The 18,049-nt window shown below is 33.9% G+C and overlaps 1 protein-coding gene across 1 annotated transcript in view; it reads left to right on the forward strand.

Annotated features, from left to right (window-relative positions):
- DPH6 (diphthamine biosynthesis 6) overlaps positions 1–18,049 on the forward strand; it is a 195,633-nt gene that overhangs the window by 125,392 nt on the left and 52,192 nt on the right. The window contains exon 13 of the mRNA XM_068684356.1: positions 11,229–11,471. Coding sequence (XP_068540457.1) covers positions 11,229–11,471 — 243 coding nt within the window. The remainder of the gene's footprint in view (positions 1–11,228; positions 11,472–18,049) is intronic.

Here is an 18,049-nt window from a genome sequence, read left to right on the forward strand (position 1 = left end):
GTTTTTCTGTTGAAGAGAGAGATTTAACTCCTTCAGGCCTGAATGGCAGAAGCCTGGAGGTTGGTGGTTAAATGTTGAGAAGAGTTATATTGCCAAATGCAAACTCTGAAATTACATGTTGAAAGGTGCTGTATTTTAACTATACTTAACTGGGCTTCATAAGAGATAATTCTTGCTGGTTGAATATAAACCAAACTTTTTAAACCAAAAATAAAAATAATCTTTCCACAACACTCCAAAACATTACTTAGACAATAGAGGAACAGTTAAGTCATCCAATTTCAATCCTGTATGCCAGGTAAATATCGTGTAAGATTATGCAAGACAGTTTCCATCATTAGTTTTGGTGTTTGTGCATACTTTTAAAATACTGTGCACTATTTGGCTGATAATTAGAAGTGTGTTCTGTTAGGCTGGAAGAAAATATTAGAAATTTGTATTGACATGCAAGGTCATATTTCAGTAAGGCACCTATAATTTTCCTAAAATTATAAAGCAAAATTATATATTTAAACCATTTTCTTTATAATTTGTACACTTTGATATATCCTTTGTTTTTGAAGAGGTGCTCTGTTGGTTATTTATGAAGTTCAAATAGCAAGATTTTCCAGTAATGCCATTGATACTGTTTCTAATTCATCATTTCTGTGTTTAAGTAAGCTTTAGCTGTTATACTTCAAAGAGAACTTCCTGATCACATCTCATCTTCACATTAAGTTTCTCTAAGTATTTTTATTTTCAAAAAATTAAATTAAACTATTTTCCCCATGTGGTTTCCACTTTACTACATCACTTCTTATGAAGTAACCTGAACATTTCACTAAAATTGTGTTTGTATAGGCTCATCTTGGTCTAAATGTTCTGCAGTGTAAGACTTATTTTGTATTAAGAATCATTGTTATTGCTAAATGCTTACTATTTCTGAAAAATAGAAGGTAACCATGATTCATAGAAGTTTGGGATAGTTGGAATTGCAGTAAGTCGTTTCTTTTTTGAATAGTACTGAATTATCAGGGTAGAAGTCAGACTCAGGAATACATCAGTTTTTACTGAACATTCATTGGAAAGCTTTTTCAGATCTTTGCTAATACTTTTTTGCTGTACAGGATGTCTTCCTATCCTGTATTAACTTCTAGCGTACTGATTAAAACATTTATTAAGAAACAAAAAAATAATATTGATCCAAGAAAATAAGTTTATTTAAACAAAGTAGAACACAAAGTAGGCACTGAGATGTGCTTCCTGGGTTGCCCATTGCTGCAACACTACTGCCATTACTGGGCAAAAGGAAAATACCAGAGAGATTTGAGCCTGGATCTCTGCACTGTTGCAGGTGATTATCCTAATCATTGAATTATTCCTTACTGCATTTTGCCTCTCCCTTCCTCCTATTTACACACTTTTAGTTTTAACACTTTAATTTGTGCTTGATATCAGGGGGCTTGATTCTACAATTAGTTTTTAGTAGCTAAAATAAATATTTCTATTAATAATGCAAACAAAAAGGATTAAACACACAGTAAATCTGACAGCACAGGATCTTGACCTCATTTTCTCATGTAAGATGGATAGAGACATGATTGCATCTTAGTTGGCAAAACACAAAATACCTATTTAATTATTAATCTATCAGTTACTAATATACTGTCATATAGAAAATTCCATGAAAATAGGTGTTATAAGAGAACAATAAGGTGATCATACAGAAATAAAGAAGAAAAAAAAAAAACAGAAAAATGTATAATGCAAAACTCTAACTACATACCTAAATTAATATATTTTTCAGTGCAGTATATAATTATAATGCTGTCCAAGCATAAATATGTATATATATAAAAATTAAATTATTATAGGAACTTTTTTTTAAAATGTTTTGTTACCATTTAGTCAATAGGTAACGTTCTGTCATGAAATACTGCCAGTCTAAGAGAAAATCTGCCCTCTAAAAGGTGTGTCATAAAATCTGAAGACACAGCATAATGCTTTTTAAATTTCTGATTGCACATTTAGGAATTTATTGATATTTTATGGAAGCAAGTTGTTCACACTGCAATTCTGATACAAAGTCAGTGCTTAAGGGTACAACAAGGAAAAATTATGAAAATATATATGGATGAGCACAGTTAGTGTGTTTCTGAGATTATTGCTGTCTTTCCATAGTTTTCCCTAGTTTTATTTGTTTTCTTAGGCGTTTTTAGCCTTTAGGTTAGGCAATTGCATCAAGGACATTACTTTCCTAATGAATGTTCTTCTTGTATTCCACTTCACAAACACTGTATTTCTGTTTTTATATGAGAATGTATAATACATTGTAACTGTCAAATTACAGATTCTTTTAATTTATAAATTTGTTCGTGGCTTACTGCTCAGAGCACAAAGAATTTTAACTCCTCTTGTGCTGGATTTCACAGGATGTCTATTTTAAATTAGACTTCTGCACTGAATAGTGTTTGACATACATTAAAGTGTTTTAATTTTGATTATTATTTAAGTAGTCAAAGGTATAAGGACCCTGTTTGACTGAGTATACATAGAGGACAGGTAAAGTATGAAGCCACACTATATTGCTGGAATAAGAATTTTCAGCTTAGTAATACTATTAATACAATTAACTCTCTTCAAACAGATTCTTGTTTTTATGAAGCTGCTTTTCTGTCTCCCAGTTATCACAAACCTTTATCGTAAAGTATCCAGTGACATTCATGAAAGGCATATTTTTAGTAAGAATATTAAGCCAAATGATGGCTGGGATAGAAATCTTTTCTGTAAGAATGGAATGTCACCATGTTAATGTGTTTCATACACTGTGAATTACTGTAGTGTGATGAACAGCTTTCACCTTTCAGTACAGAGCATTTTCTCTGCCTAGCTGTCCCTCTTCTGTTTGTAATCACACTAACATGTTCAATGGCTGCTATGAGTAAAGATTGTAAAGACAGGTAGGAAAGAAAAAAAAAGAAAAGAAAAAAAACTCATTCTTCATCAGATTTTATGACCACAATTTTGATTCTTGTATGCCATTTTCCAGAGCAGGTACAGCCTTGAGCAGTAGCACCCTTATAACCAGCCCTACAAGTGGTTAAGGTGGTTGAAGTTGCCACTCGGTTAGTGGAAACATGAACTAATTATTAAAAATTCAACCTAGAAATTTCTAGTGTGCCTTCTTAGACTGCAGTCATAGTTTACCTAATACAGTTCACTCAAAGTGGATATATGCAGTAGCAACTGCAGTTAATGTGGGCAGAGAATGATGAGATCCGTAAGTATATTGCACGTCTGTTTAAGGAAAAAACTAGAGACAAGGTTTGTAATATAAACACATATAGGTATATAAGGTTATCACATCACTTTGTCTGTTTTTGTTATCTTCATTTAGCTATTATGTGTGTGGATGTAAGTACCTTATAGTTCCTCTCATATATATACTTTCCATTCCCCTAAAGCATAGACAGAGAAAAATGTAGAAATAAAGGAGGGAGAAATGTCATGTGAACATACCTTTTTATTTATTTGTTTATTATTTTATTATTTTTTATTATTATATTTTTTTTTTATACAGAGCTGAGAAAGAATGCTGATGTTATAAAGCTATCCTCATCAGAATCAATTTAGGATAATAATCATAAGTAGTCATAGTCACAACACAATTTAACCGTGTGGGAACCTGAAATGAATGCTTATGTAACCTCTTGTAAGGTTTCAACAATTACCATTTAACAGAGGAAAACAAAAGTATTATTTTTTGAATTTCTATATCCTTACATAGCTGATTAAAATGTTTTTCATACTTCAAATTCAGCTATGTTAACCTGTGAACTGAAAATCAGTGTTAATGATGAAATGTAAAAACTTCTGAAAAAAAGTACTTAAAAACTCCAAATAATCAGCTGAAACTTTGATATCACTCGACGTTTACAGCGTTTATTTTGAAATCATACCTCTCCTAAAGGGTATGGTACCACTTTCTGAGTTTTTAGAAAATTTTAGTCTATCATTAGTGAAGGATTCGTGTTACTTACCCTGGAACAAGCATTTGATAGATCTGATGAATCTGACCTTTTTCATGAGAACAGAGACACTATCTTCTTTGTATTATACTGAATTTGCTTCTAGTAAAGAAGAGTTATGATTTAATATACAACGCTCAGCACTTCTGCAGTCAAGTTTTCTCCCTTGTTATGAATATCTGTATTTCAAAACATTTTTGCCATATGTTCTGGTGTAAGTTTCCATTTCTCCTAAGCTAAGTCTCATTTTGATATTTCCTGCCTGTATTTCAAATCTGTCTGTGTCCATTTTTATTATTTCAATTGGTGCGCATTCTAATTTAGTATCCTCTGTGGGTTTGATTACCATGCTGTTAATCCCTTCTTCCATTGACTTAATGAAGATGTTAAATAAAATCAGGCCTAATACCAATCCCTACGGCACCCCAATTCAGTACGCTGGCATTTTCATTACTCTCTCCTTACAGACTATCAGCTAGTTAACAGCATTTATAATTAGGAGAGTTAAAAATAATTTACAAAGATGCTGTATCAGATATTTTAAGAATCCAGATGAATTACAACTATTATACTCTCTTATCTATGCATATGTAATTATAATTCAAAAATGCAGTCAATGATGTTGGACATAATATGCATTTTCTAAAAAGTTGGTATTCATTGCTCAATATTCCATTTCCACAGTCATTTTTATCACTGTACACTTTTAGACACTAATCCTTTCCACCTTGCTTTTCTGGACCCTGAATATGCCTTTACTTTTACTGATAAATACTGATTTTTTGAAGTCTCTCCTTCCCCATCCCACCCCAAATAGTATACATGTAGAATAGACTAATCTTAGCTCCTTTTTTTTTTTTTTCATTTTTTTTGTCTTGGCATCATCATTCAAAGTGATACGAATAAGAAATGAGTAAATGATAATCAGGGAAGTTTTACTCCCATCTTTTAGATAAGGTACGCTCATAAAGCTGAATGTTCTGCAGTTTTTCACAGTTGCCAGATTTTGCTAATACGGTTGTGTGAGAACTTGTGATTTTTTCCAAAAGCTTGAGAGGAAATGGTAGGCTTTGTAAAAGGTGACAGATTAATAGTCATGAAGACTAGAATTTCACTGTCCCAAGAAAGAAATGCATCAAGGAATAATACACTTGTTAGCTTGCTCATTTTCCAGTAGGGAGACTGCTCCTTTTCTATTTTGCAAAAAACATCCTTTTAGATGTGAAGAGCAGTTTATCCTCTATGGTAATTAAGTCTTTGAACTGCCTATTATCATTTTCCATAAAGGAACAATATGTACCTTGTGTGCCAGTATGAGACATTGACCAAAATATGCATAGTAAGTAAAGAATATTTTACCTCCATTTTCTTCATTTCATCCCTATGTTTTGGAGCTCCCAAGTGCACCAAAATGGGAGTTCAGGAGCAGACTTCAGCCTCACTGTCATGCTCACATAGATGTATGTATTAGCCTTTTTCACCCACTTTATTGGGACCTTTCCTAGATATTTATAACTACGGTTTAAAACTTTAAAAGCTAGGTTTATTTCTGTTTTGTGTTTTATATGCTCCTGGAATGTGAATGTCAGCTTTTGAGGTCTTTTTATGTGAACATTTCAGTTTGAATCATCACAGAATCCTTCTCTTCTGAAAATCAGAAATGTGTAGGTTTTATTGCCATCAGTTGTAAAAATTGATTCAGCATTGATCAAGACTTAAAATGTAACCAACACATTGCCACAGATACATATGCAAATAATGCAATTTTCTGTGATGAGCTAGAAGTTTTTTAAAAATGTTTTTGAAGTTGAAACTTACTTTCTCTTATGCTTTCTGACCTGACTGTCCCTCTCAAGTCTGCGCATATAGCATTTTGTTAAACTTCAATGGGCTGCAGACCTTCAGAAAGGTTATTATACAAGATTGTCTGCTATAAATCCAGCACAGTTTAAAGGCTCAGTTTGAATTATGTAATTATTTGCTTTTTAGAGAATTGCAGAGGTGTTTACTGTTGGGTAGCATAGAGTAGGAATAAGAGATACTTGGTTGTATTTTTGGAAGTTGATTTGATATTCATAATAATGAGTATTGTGGCTTCTTCCAACGTATTGCTGATTTACTAGCCCTTTTTAGAGAACTATCAGTTCTTGTGCATAGTACAGGACATGATACTGCTCTTTGCTGTGGTTTCCAACTTAAAAAACAACACTTTTTTTAAGCGTGCCTTTAGAGTTAAGACAATATGTTTAGTGTTAAATATGACCTTGTGGGACAGCGTATCTTAGTTTTGCTAAACTACAGTTAAAAAAAAAAAAAAAAAAAAGTTGTACAGCCTATTTTACATCCATGACATTGCAGTATTTTACTTCTGTTCTTAATATAAAAATGCTCTGTGGATTTTTGTTGTGGCCTAGCAACCCACAAATGTAAGTTCAAAGAGAAAAATCCAAATCACACTCTGATAATATAAAGTGTAATTGTTAAGGACAAAGCAAGGAAATGAATGTTTTGTAGTCTTGCAGGTTATGCAATCAAATAGATTTTGAAACGTATGGAGCTCCATCCCAAAATGAGAATTAGTAGGCTGTAGTCACAGCATTTGAAAACTGAGTTATAAATCTCTGAAAACTGTGGAAGTGTTACAGATACTTCAATAAGATAGAAATAACAGATGCTATTGATTAGTTATACTATTTTGACCATACCTAAGAAAAGATTATTTTATTTTAGAAATTCTGCAATTTTGAGGGTGATAGGCAAGCATTTTACTAAGCTATAAGTAGGTTTTTATACTTTGTTATTAATATTATTATTATTCAAGGATAATTATAACTTTTTTTTTGTTTTTAATTTTCATTTATCTTTTAGCTGCTGATTCTGTATTCGTATTCTCAAAAGAAAAACTGTTTAAACTAAACTGTATATGATCAACTCATTTGTGGCATTTTTAGCCTACAAATGTGTAGGCTAAATAGTTCAAAGAAAAACATGTGCATCATGTTGAAGTCTGTGATGTATTAGAACCATGTTAGTCAGGTGTAATTTGTGTTCCTAGTGTGAACTCAAAGCCTTTCAATTACCATTGTCTGAACGGTACCTTTAAAACTTTATTCACACTAGGTAGTTGAATAAAAGATTTCACATTGCAAAAAGCAATTTTACTATCATTAGCTAAAATAAGAGGGCCCTAGGAAGAAAGGATTATCATATATTAAATAAAAAGTTCACCACCTTACAGCTTTAATCTTGTTAGAAAAGATGATTTCTAGCTAACTTAATCAGCCAGAGGTCTTTATTGCCTGGAGTATTAATTGATTTAGGTCTTCATTAAGGTCAGAGGTACACATGGCTGACCAGAGGCAGCCTATTAGCACATTGTCAGTTATGCTTATTTACATTGACTGAACATAATGGTAGGTTATTTCACTGTTGGGTCAAAGGGTCACTGAATCTTTTGTGTACCCTGACCTGTTAAAGGGCAGCAGTCACTCAGACACCATACTGCATTCAGAACAAAGATTTGGTTGATTACATATTGACTTCATCCCTTCCAAGAAACATGTGTTGGTTCATATGGTGCAAATATTAGCATTGTCATAAAAACCTATACGTGAATGATTGAATGTCTCTCAGAATTTTTATGCACTTTATATATTTATGCCAGTTAATCACCAGTAAGCTTTAGTAATACCAGCAGGAAAAGTTTTGTAAAGTTTTTATAAAGCCATTTGTTGTTAGCCTTTAATAACAACAACAACTTGGTGCAAATCTAGAGGTATCCTGTTACTTCTGTTCCTTTCCAAGAAGAAATAATTATAGATTTCTCTGGTTAATTAACAGCTTAACTTAGTCCTTATGTCCAATTAAGTCTGTTTTTCTCCTTGTGTCTTTTCCTGAATTATATTTTGTGGGAGGGATCATCCTGAAAATGCAGATATGTTGTGTACTTTCAGTGACGTACAATCTTGTTAAAGACTTTTCCATGAGATAGAACAATTTGAAGTGGCACCAAACATCATTCTGACTTTTCCTTTCCACTGTAGCCTGGAATGCTTTCATTCCAAAAAGTGAATTCCTGAATTTATAAAAAATGAATGCAAGAAGGACAGATAGAAAATAAAAAGTGAAATAAAATTATTTGCTGCTGTACCTTCTTCCCTCCTCATTGATGTGACCTAGCTCTGTATTAGACTTATCTCTAGCAGCAGAAGTACAGTATGAAAAGCAGTAATTCTTAAATAAGAACTTAGCATTCCTGTCTGTATGAATTGCCTACTTTGAGGTTCTGGTTGTCTATTGAATTCTCTTGATTACTTACAGTTGTGCTAACTGAAACAAAGAACTGCCAAATTATTGTGCTAGGTTATCAAGACTCACCTTTCATTTAACTTGCAGTGATACAAATGAAAATGAAAAGGTAAAAAAATCTGTAATTGCAAGAGGCTCCATGTATAAACTGCTAGCCTTGCTCAAGCTATATTGGAAATAAATTGGTAGAAGTGAGCATTTCAGCAGTACAAGTTGTTTTTGTTTTTGTTTTTGTTTTTTCTTTTGTCCAATTTTTTTTTTTCCATTTAATGAAATTTTAGCACTGGAAATATGTGTATTGGCTGAAGTGAAAATTAAATCCTCAGTGTATGAATACATATCCATTATATTATAGATTTGTTTCTCTGCTGAATTTCCTGGATACGCAAGTCCTCTAGACTTGATACACTGTGAATCTATAGTCTGAAAAATCTTCTGTTATCCTTGAAGATGCTCCAAAAGGATAAACTGTTGCAAAGTTCTATCAGGGTTTTGCACAACACTTTCACAACACAAGGACTGACACCATACATTGTGACATCTCCTGTTGTAAGATTTCAGTACTGTGAACAAGATATTATAAAATCTTCCCTGTTTTAAATGCTTTTTACTCTGCTAACAATTTTCTGTATAATGTTTCAAATATTCCAGAGACAATCTCTTGAAATCTGCTAAACAGTGTTTTTACTGGTTTTCTGCTTTGCCCCTGCTGATTGTTTATTTATACTTGCTTTTCATGACCAAGTCACTGGGAAAGAGAAGAGGAACATCCCTCCCCCTTTCCTTACCCTAAATTATGTCCTCCTGAAGTACAGTTGCTGAAAACCTGTGGCCTCTTTTGATCCTTCTTCCCTCTTTCCCCCTTGTATCCACCCTTTCATAGCATGGTGGCATGTTGAGAATATTGTTTTTCTATTAATTGCATCTTAAGATACAAACAAGTATGTTAGGAACAGAGGGTTTTTTAAAAATTATTTTTTAAAGAACTCTGTAAAATTCCCACTGATTCTGAGCCAAAAGCAGTGCCAATTTTGCTCAAATCCTTCAGAGATTTTTTTTGACCTTGCTTATGACCAATGGGGCTAATTGTATCAGAACTATCCAGGATACTATCCAGGATACTTTAAGAAAGTGCTATCTTGGTCCGTATTTCAAAACACTGACAGATATTTTATCGTTAATTAGTATTCATATTATGTCTCAAACAATCTGTTCAAGAATAGGGGAAGTGAACTGGTTGAACAGCTCTTCTGTCTACCTAATAATTAACATGGGTGATGCATGGAAAACCAGGAGCCCAACAGAAAAAAAGGAATAAACATTGCTAGTGTGATACTTTTTTTCTGTAAAAGTATTTACTACCTGTATTGGCATTTTCGACTAATAACATGAATTTCACTTAGCAGAGGTGAAAATGAATGGCTTACTTTAAAAACAAACCTGTGCCCCTCCGAATCATATCTTCCTGAATTTGTTTCTCATCTTGTCAGTATGCCACTTGGTAGCTGGCTGGACTCCCTTGTTCAATGGCACATATTTTAAAATAGCACTAAAAAAAAAAAAAAAGAGAAGACCATTTGTTCCTATAAACTAAAATATTACTTGCATATTTTTTCAAAATTCAGGATTATATATAGCATTATCAAAACAATATTTCAGATATTTTAAACAATTTAAATAGTTGATGAGTGTCAGTTGATATATTATGTTTCCTTTCTGCCTCCTCCCCCTCTTCAGCTGCTAATCATAGAACTTGTATGCCAAATTGTATAAGATACTCTTCCAATAGTTACACGTGTGAGTCTTTTGTGAGACACAGACAGTTATGAGGACAGATTTGGAGTTGCATATGGGTCTGTCACATGGTTTGATTGCCATGTCTTCTAGGACACAGATTTCTTTTTTAATTATTCTTAATTCAGAGGAATTTTACAGTTTATACAGTAAGTTCTGGAAATTTTTTCCTGAAGATTCCTTGTACAGTCCATTTTCACTCTCTTTACTCATTGCAAATTGCTTTCTGTGCAGACTTCAAAGCTGCTTACGCCCACCTTACTTCCCATTTCTATACTTAGTTTTCTTTTGATTTGGAATAACATTCACTGCCTCACTGATCAGGAAATGTACTGACTTTCTAGAGAAGTACAGAATAAGAGGATGAAAAGTTTTGATATTTACATTAAGATTTTATAATAAATCGTTGAGATGTCTGAATAATAAGAATAAACGTTTCCTTTGCTGGCTGCTATTAAGAAAGTAGGTCTTCAGAGTGTTGCCAGGAAGATTTAGGAAAATCAGCCCAAAGTAACTGCATTGCAGCTCAACTTAGCATATATTTATGGCATATTTGGCCACCCATTTAATTCAATTTTCAAAAGATTAATACATGTCTTTAGTTAAATAACACTCTTTTGCATCTTATTTTCAGTCTGTAATTTCCTTTTACCTTCTGGATTGTCACGATTTTTATAACATTCTGAAAGAGAGCATACATCATCACTCTGAAACTGAACACTGAAACAAATGGAACACAGAAAAAATGGAAGCCTACTTAAAAGAAATCTAGATGTCAATATATTCAATATATTCAATCAATATATTTAACCGTGTTGGGTCATCAGTGTCATCCAGCAGCAGTAACAGTCAGTAACATCAGATATTATTTTGAACTGACGCAAACATCCATGTACTTGCTGTTAAAGTTTATTTCAGTGCTGTATTCATATAGTTTATATAAATCCGTATCAAAAATGACTGTTAGAATGGCATGTTTGCAACATTTTTAGTGATGTGACAAAGGATGGCAAAGAAGAGTGGTGTTGGAAGAAATTACTTGGAAAGGTGAAAAACGCTTCCTTTGTTTTCTTTGCACTCCCAGAATCTTACTTACTGTTTTATTTCTTTTTTCCCTAGGTTGGAGATGTTCTCTACTGTGCTGGACAGATAGCTCTAGTACCTTGTACTATGCAGCTTGTTAGTGGCGGCATATGGACAGAGGGTGTAGTTGCCCTCCGTCATGTTGAGAGAGTCCTTCAAGCTATGAGCCAGAAGACGGTGCTCCACCACGTCATCACAGCGAGCTGCTATGTAACTGACAGCAAGCATGTTCCTGTCGCTCATTCTATATGGCAGAAGAAATTAAAAGAATGTAAAAAGGTAGCTGTGATATCCATTTTCTTCTTTCTGGGTTGTCTTTTTTTCCCCCTAAGTCTTGCAGTAATATCAAAATTTTCTCTGTACATTTCAGAGGGGTTCAAGTAAAGCTGATATAATAACGTTTGATTGAGCTGTTATGTTCTGGCTCATAAGTGGCTGTGCACAATTGAGACAGAAAATTGCTTAATAGAAAGTTACATTCATCACTAACTTTGTCTTAATTCCCCAAAGCTATATGTTAAAAAACTCTTAAAGAGCAGCCAGTTCCTCAGGCAAAAATGAGAACAATGCTGTATTTGAATTACCTCTGCCTATATATTTTTACATAATAGGAACTGGGCATTTTACTTTAACTTTTTATTACTTGTTCTGTTGAAATGTTTTTTCCCCATTCTTTCTTACAAGCAATATTGTCATGACAACTGAGTTTAGCAGTTTACTGCTTATTATTACTTATTATTCAGCTGAACTTCTAAGACCAGGATGGCATGTGCCAGTCTGTTGGTTCACCCTAGATGATCTCTAATAGCATAATAATTTCGCCAGTGATTTATAATCATACTATAATAATTTCTTTTGTGTATGTACCAATGTACCATAGCCACAGAGTACTCTGCAAGCATTAAAAAGGTATTGTCAAAAACCTTAAATAAATAATATGTAGCTACTTCATAAATGGCTAAACAAGGGTAGTTACTACAGAATTGCTATGCAACTTAATATAACTTGCTATAGTTTCTCAGGGAGATAAATGGCTTGTGTTAATACTACCATAGAAGGAACAATGCTCCCAAAGTCTTTTTTGCCTTCATTTTCAGTCTTTGCACTAGGCACTTGTCTCTGAGTGAAGATGTAAGCTTTGTATGGAAGTTGACACAATCAACCTAGATTTATTAATAAAGTACCCTCCTGAGTACCCTCCTCCAAGACCAAGCAAATTGAATTTGAAACATTCCTAGACTTCTCTGTAGCACTCTTTAGTCTGCTAAGATATGATTGTTTGTGTTTTTAATGTAAGATTTGTTGGTTTGTTTACAATTTGCAATTTCTATTCTAGGGCATGCTGTCAGGTGTTTTTATATGCTATGGTATTCTTGGTGAATGCCTTGGTGAAAAGTTGAATTTTACAGTATATTTGAAATAGGTCAGTTATTAGGATCCTTGTGTACTAAAAATTCACCAAAGTAGCTAACCCTCAGTGTGCAGTAATAACCCCACCTTTTGTAGTGCTGTTGAAAAATGGTCATACCTTTCTATGGATTGGTTTGGAAACAGTAAAAGTGAATTAGGAAAGACGCATTCTTCTAGAGAAGACGTTCTTCTAGTCACACAGACGGCTATACCAATATTTTCAAATTCATGAATGCCCTAGGTTTTCTTTTTTTCTGTGAGGGATGATATTCCAAAGCTTGTGTCATACTGAGGAAGCCCTCAGGCTTGTTTTTGCTAGCCATACTTATATCAGATCCTAAGACTTTCTGCAGAGATATTAATATAGTTCTTAAGATAATGCTGACTGCCATATTTAAGGGTTTAGACTGATGCTGCAAGCTTTAAATGGAAACAGCAAGTATGACACCAATGCATATCCAAGTATATCTTAGTAGCATTATCTTAAGGTAAAATGTTTTAGATGATTTACTATCTCACGATGACTTAGAGGCAGTAATTAGAGACATTGCATGGAGTCGTAGTAGCATTAAGCTAATTCAGGGTAGAGAAATTATTGTCAGAAAGTGCCCTATAAAGTCATTTTGAAAAGCTGAGAATGTTTTTTGCTATGTGACTGGTTAATAACGTACCATGTCCATGTAGCCTACATGCCTACTCATTTGTAGTACATACAGATTTCAGAGCAGATTGGTAGTGTTTGCCAGTTCTTTGAAACTTTTCCATTTTCCAGATATAATCTTTTAGGTCTCCTGTAATTAGTCTATGTACTAGATTGTTTATCTAGTCTTTCCTTTCTTTGACGTAATGAGATCACTAGACAGTTCTTTCAGCTACTGGAAAAATACCACATGAGGTTGCTTACTTTTGGGTTTTTAATAGTATCTGGCTGTTATCACTTCCTGATTGCTCAGGCCATAATTTAAAAAATGGATTGCTGCCTACACTCACTTCTGTGAAGAGTTAGCTGCCTAACAGGTTTCAGGAATGTTTAAGAAAAAACATCCTAGAAGAACATCAAACAAGTCTATAGGATGCTTATTAATCTTAATCTGTGCTTTTTGGATCATATGCATTGATGAAATAATCAGAAATAGCAAAAAAAATAGATAGCAGATGAAGTAAAGACTGCCACAAAATGATCTAAAAATGCTTTGGAAAAATGTAAAATATCAGTGGGAAAGAGATGTTTTTAGCAGCCAGATGTTCCAATTTCCCTATCATTTTGTCAAACGGAGATTCAGAATTGATTTTTTCCTCAGGCTATGAATACTTTTTGATTAGTAATGTTTATGTGCACAGCAAAGCATAGGGAAAGATATACCAAATGCTTCTGCTACAGAGAACCAGGGGGAGAAATTGTCCTGTCCTGAAAATATAATTGATTATGTAATTGTTAACGCAAATAGACGTTCATCAATAGGTTTTGTATTGATGGAGAAGTGCTAGCCGGTAATAGTAGAAATGTTCTTTTTTTCTGATTCTGTTCTCAGAAGAAGGAAAATGGTAAAGTTTTCTGATAAATTATTAAATCGCACTTGTCCCTGACTCCACAGAATCACTGAAAACAGGAAAGGTAGTTTTCACACCTCTTAATATTTTATTTGAAGTAGCTTGTAAAATACTGTCTTACTGTGTGGAAGCCAGAACACAGTAGTTTTACTCTAAAGGCATCTGTATTTAAAAATATAAGTAGCACATCCCTTATTTGTCTTAGTTTTTATTTATTTTTTGGTATACAAATACTACTACAGTCAGTTCTGTTGGATACAATTATATGAAATAACGCTCTGCTTTCTGCAAGTAAATTAAGTCAGCCAAACCAAAAAGTATTTTATTATTCTTGAACTTTATTTCAAGCAGCAGACAAGGGCATGAATCAATACCAACCTACAGATTGTTTAATAAGAGCAAATTGCGTCTCAATTGAAATTGTTCTGCTTCTGTCATCCATGGAAATAATAGAGACTGTGCAAACAAAATAGTGAAGCTCAAAATTCATTTCTTGTAAACTAGACATTATAAACCATACATTTAATTATGTCTTTAAGGAAAATTTTAGACTTTACAGTTCTATTTGATGAATGTTCTGGGTTTAATAGCAAAATGATGGTGTATTATGATTGAGGTCTGTGTATTTAGCACACTGACTAGATCATTGGCATCGGCATTATTAGCATTCTGTCACAGTGATGTCTGGTAAATTTCCTCTACCTAAGTACTACTGGTCAGCAACTTCAGTTGAATCATTCTATGTATTTTATATATAGGGGCTGTATAAACATACTCCAGTGTCATTCCGTACTACCTGTACAACTCCTTTCCACTGCTGTCATCCTGCTTTCCCTGGCTCCAAATGGTTGCTGGGTGCCTGTGCTCCGGTCACCCACAGCTCCAGACACCCACAGCCATTAAGGATCATATTCACAGAGCTGGAATCTGGCTCTGCCCCCCTATCTTCTTCCTGCATCAGCTGGAACTGGCATGTCATTGGAAAAGCCATTCAGGGTGGTAGAGGAAGCAGAAATCTGGTGGAGGGATGGAAGGCTGTAGCCTCGAGGAACCCACTGTGGAGGAAAAAAGATGAGTGAGGAGGGAAGGATAATAGAGCAGCCTCAGTGAGGACTCACTCCAAAGAAATACTAAATCACTGTGCTGACAAAACAAAAAATCACTGGATCAACCTTGTGAACATACACAAGAGAGATTTCCTTTGTTAAAACTAACAGAGCGTTATAGAAACTCGAACTAGAATAGGGTGACAAACTAGAATAGAGGATAGGTAAGCAGTTAAATTCTGTGGATAGACAAGAAAGTTTTGCATTGTTATTAAGGTTGTTGTAGAAATTGAAGGGAAGCAGTAGTTAAAAGAAATATAGGCTGCAAAAATAGAATGGAGACAATTATGCAAACAAATAATCAAAGCCAAATCCTGGGAAACATAATAGGAAATAACAAATGCAAGTGCCAGCCTTCAGCAGCTTCCACCACCCCATTTCTAATATATACTCCTTCCACAGTCTCTTTAGGAGTCCTGAAAAGTTTTAAGCTCTCACCAGCATACTTTGGGACATTTTGACACTCTTAAGGAGATACCTTTGGGGAACCTCTTTAATATACTTTTCAGAAATAGTAACAATTGTGTGATAGTGTGGTAGAACAGTTTCCACCTAATCCAGTAGTCAGCATTTACGGCTTTTTTTTTTTTTTTCCATTTTTTTTAAAGTAGCCAAAAAAAAAGAAAAAAGAAAGGAAAAAAAAAAAAAAGCTTATAGCATCGCTAAAACTTTCTGGAAGAAGAACTGACAGTTTTCCAATTAAGTCTCATCTTGTGTTTTTCTTTACTTCACATCTTTTAATGACAGTGTCATGTAATATGATGATTTTGTAAGCGGTTTTGCTAACTCATTCAGCAGAGTAATCAATAGAAAAAAAATAAGCCAGATGGGTTGTAGTCCATTTGTATTGGGTGGGACAGATGGTATTATTGATAGATGGAAATATTCCAAATAATTATTGTATAATGATATAACAGTGACTGTGCCTGCAAAATTTTATTAATTTACTTTTTGTACACACTTGATTCAATGAGGGTTGAGTTGTGCTGTGTGGATAGAGCTCTCACTATATTTAGTTCAGAGCTGAGTCCACTCTCTACCTGCTTTTCCTCCTCCCTATGGGTTTCCATGCAGAACCATCACTGTAGTACTTTGTTAGTGTATTTTAGGTCATGGATTATACTTCTGTCTGTGCAGCAGACTCCACTAGATTAGTTGAGACGGGCAAGATCACGACTACTTTTTTCTACCTCTGAATGTCTGCTCTTTGGTTTCTTTTGTTATTCTCACTGACATGAGGCGAAACATGCTGTAGTGTCACAAGATTGCAGGCATTCCAGCTTGTTTAACCGCTCTGTTTTATTATTCTTACATTTTACTAATCCCCAGCAAGAGTGGGTATAGCTAGGCCAGTAAAAAAAAGTCAATTTTGATAATCTGTGTAATAGATACTGGCTTTGGCTGTTGCTGATCAAATGTACATTCCATGAAAAAGTATTAGTAGTTCAATTTTTCTCTGAGTTAAGAGCACATTAACTCACTTAAAGTTAAGTTTGGAGGCCTATTGCTCCTTTTGAAATATAGTTCTTAATAAACATGACTGAATGATAAAAATGAGTTTCAGCTCATATTTTGATTTGATGTTATACAAAAAAATCTGAGGCAGATTTTCCAGAACTATCTGAAATGTTATCTCTAATTTATTTGCTATAAAAAGAAAAATGTATAGGTTTATTTAGCACATTTAGTACTCCATGTTTTGTTACCACCACAAAGTTTTGCATTGCCTGTATTTGTGAGTAATCCCAAACTATTGGTGAAGGGAGATTTTGAAAAGCTGGAGGAAACAATGAAAACAATTTTTTTTTTGTTAAGAATAGAGGGAAGCGTTGCATAAAAAGACATTTCATGTAATTGCAGGATTATTAAAAGTTCTAATACCACAATGTTCACTCTGAGTTATTTTGTTAGGCTGCTCCCATTGTGTTTTCTATAGTCAGTCATGAAAAATCTACCTGGCAAAATCTTCATGTGATGTGAAAAAATGTGTGTTTTGGCTTTTATAACACAGCTTTTGTTTGTTTGTTTTAGTTTTAGTTTTAGTTTTAGTTTTAGTTTTAGTTTTAGTTTTAGTTTTAGTTTTAGTTTTAGTTTTAGTTTTAGTTTTAGTTTTAGTTTTAGTTTTAGTTTTAGTTTTAGTTTTGTGGTACTCTTTCCAATAAATTGCTGAGCAAATGTAGATTTGAAAATTCCCTTTTTATGGTAAGAATTCAGTATGAGTGGCTGTGATCCTGTGGTTGTTTCAAATCCAGCAGAGTGCTAGAGCTGACTTTCATGCTGTCAGGAATGCCAGTCAGGTTGTTGACAATGTGTGTCTTAGTATTGCATGATGCAGAAGTGATGGAAAAAAGATTTGCAATGTTTGATCTGATATATATATTATGAATGGGTTCCTTGCAGCACTTGAATAGTTTGGTGCCAAATGTACGTAGCTAGATTTAAACCCTTTTGTCCAGATTTACAAACTGTTTAGATGTCAAAAGATGTAAATTAGCTTGAACCAGATTTTTTTTATAATATCTGAGATCATTCATCTAAAAGCCCATTGTAGGGAACACCTGCATTGTACCTTCCTTGATGCCCCCACAAGTACCATTCATACTACCATACATCTTTCCATTTTGCCTACAAAAGTTTGCAGAGTCGCAAGGTAGTTATAAACAAGTTATTTCCAGAACCAGAAGCTGTCTAGCTGTGTGCAATGGCTTCTGGAGTAATTATGTCTTCGGTGCACTCATTTAGAATGGCACCATGGATCTGTAAAACAGCAGTGTGCTGCATTGTTCAGAT

The sequence above is a fragment of the Anas acuta genome, chromosome 5 (genome assembly GCF_963932015.1).
Source record: "Anas acuta chromosome 5, bAnaAcu1.1, whole genome shotgun sequence".
NCBI lineage: Eukaryota > Metazoa > Chordata > Aves > Anseriformes > Anatidae > Anas > Anas acuta.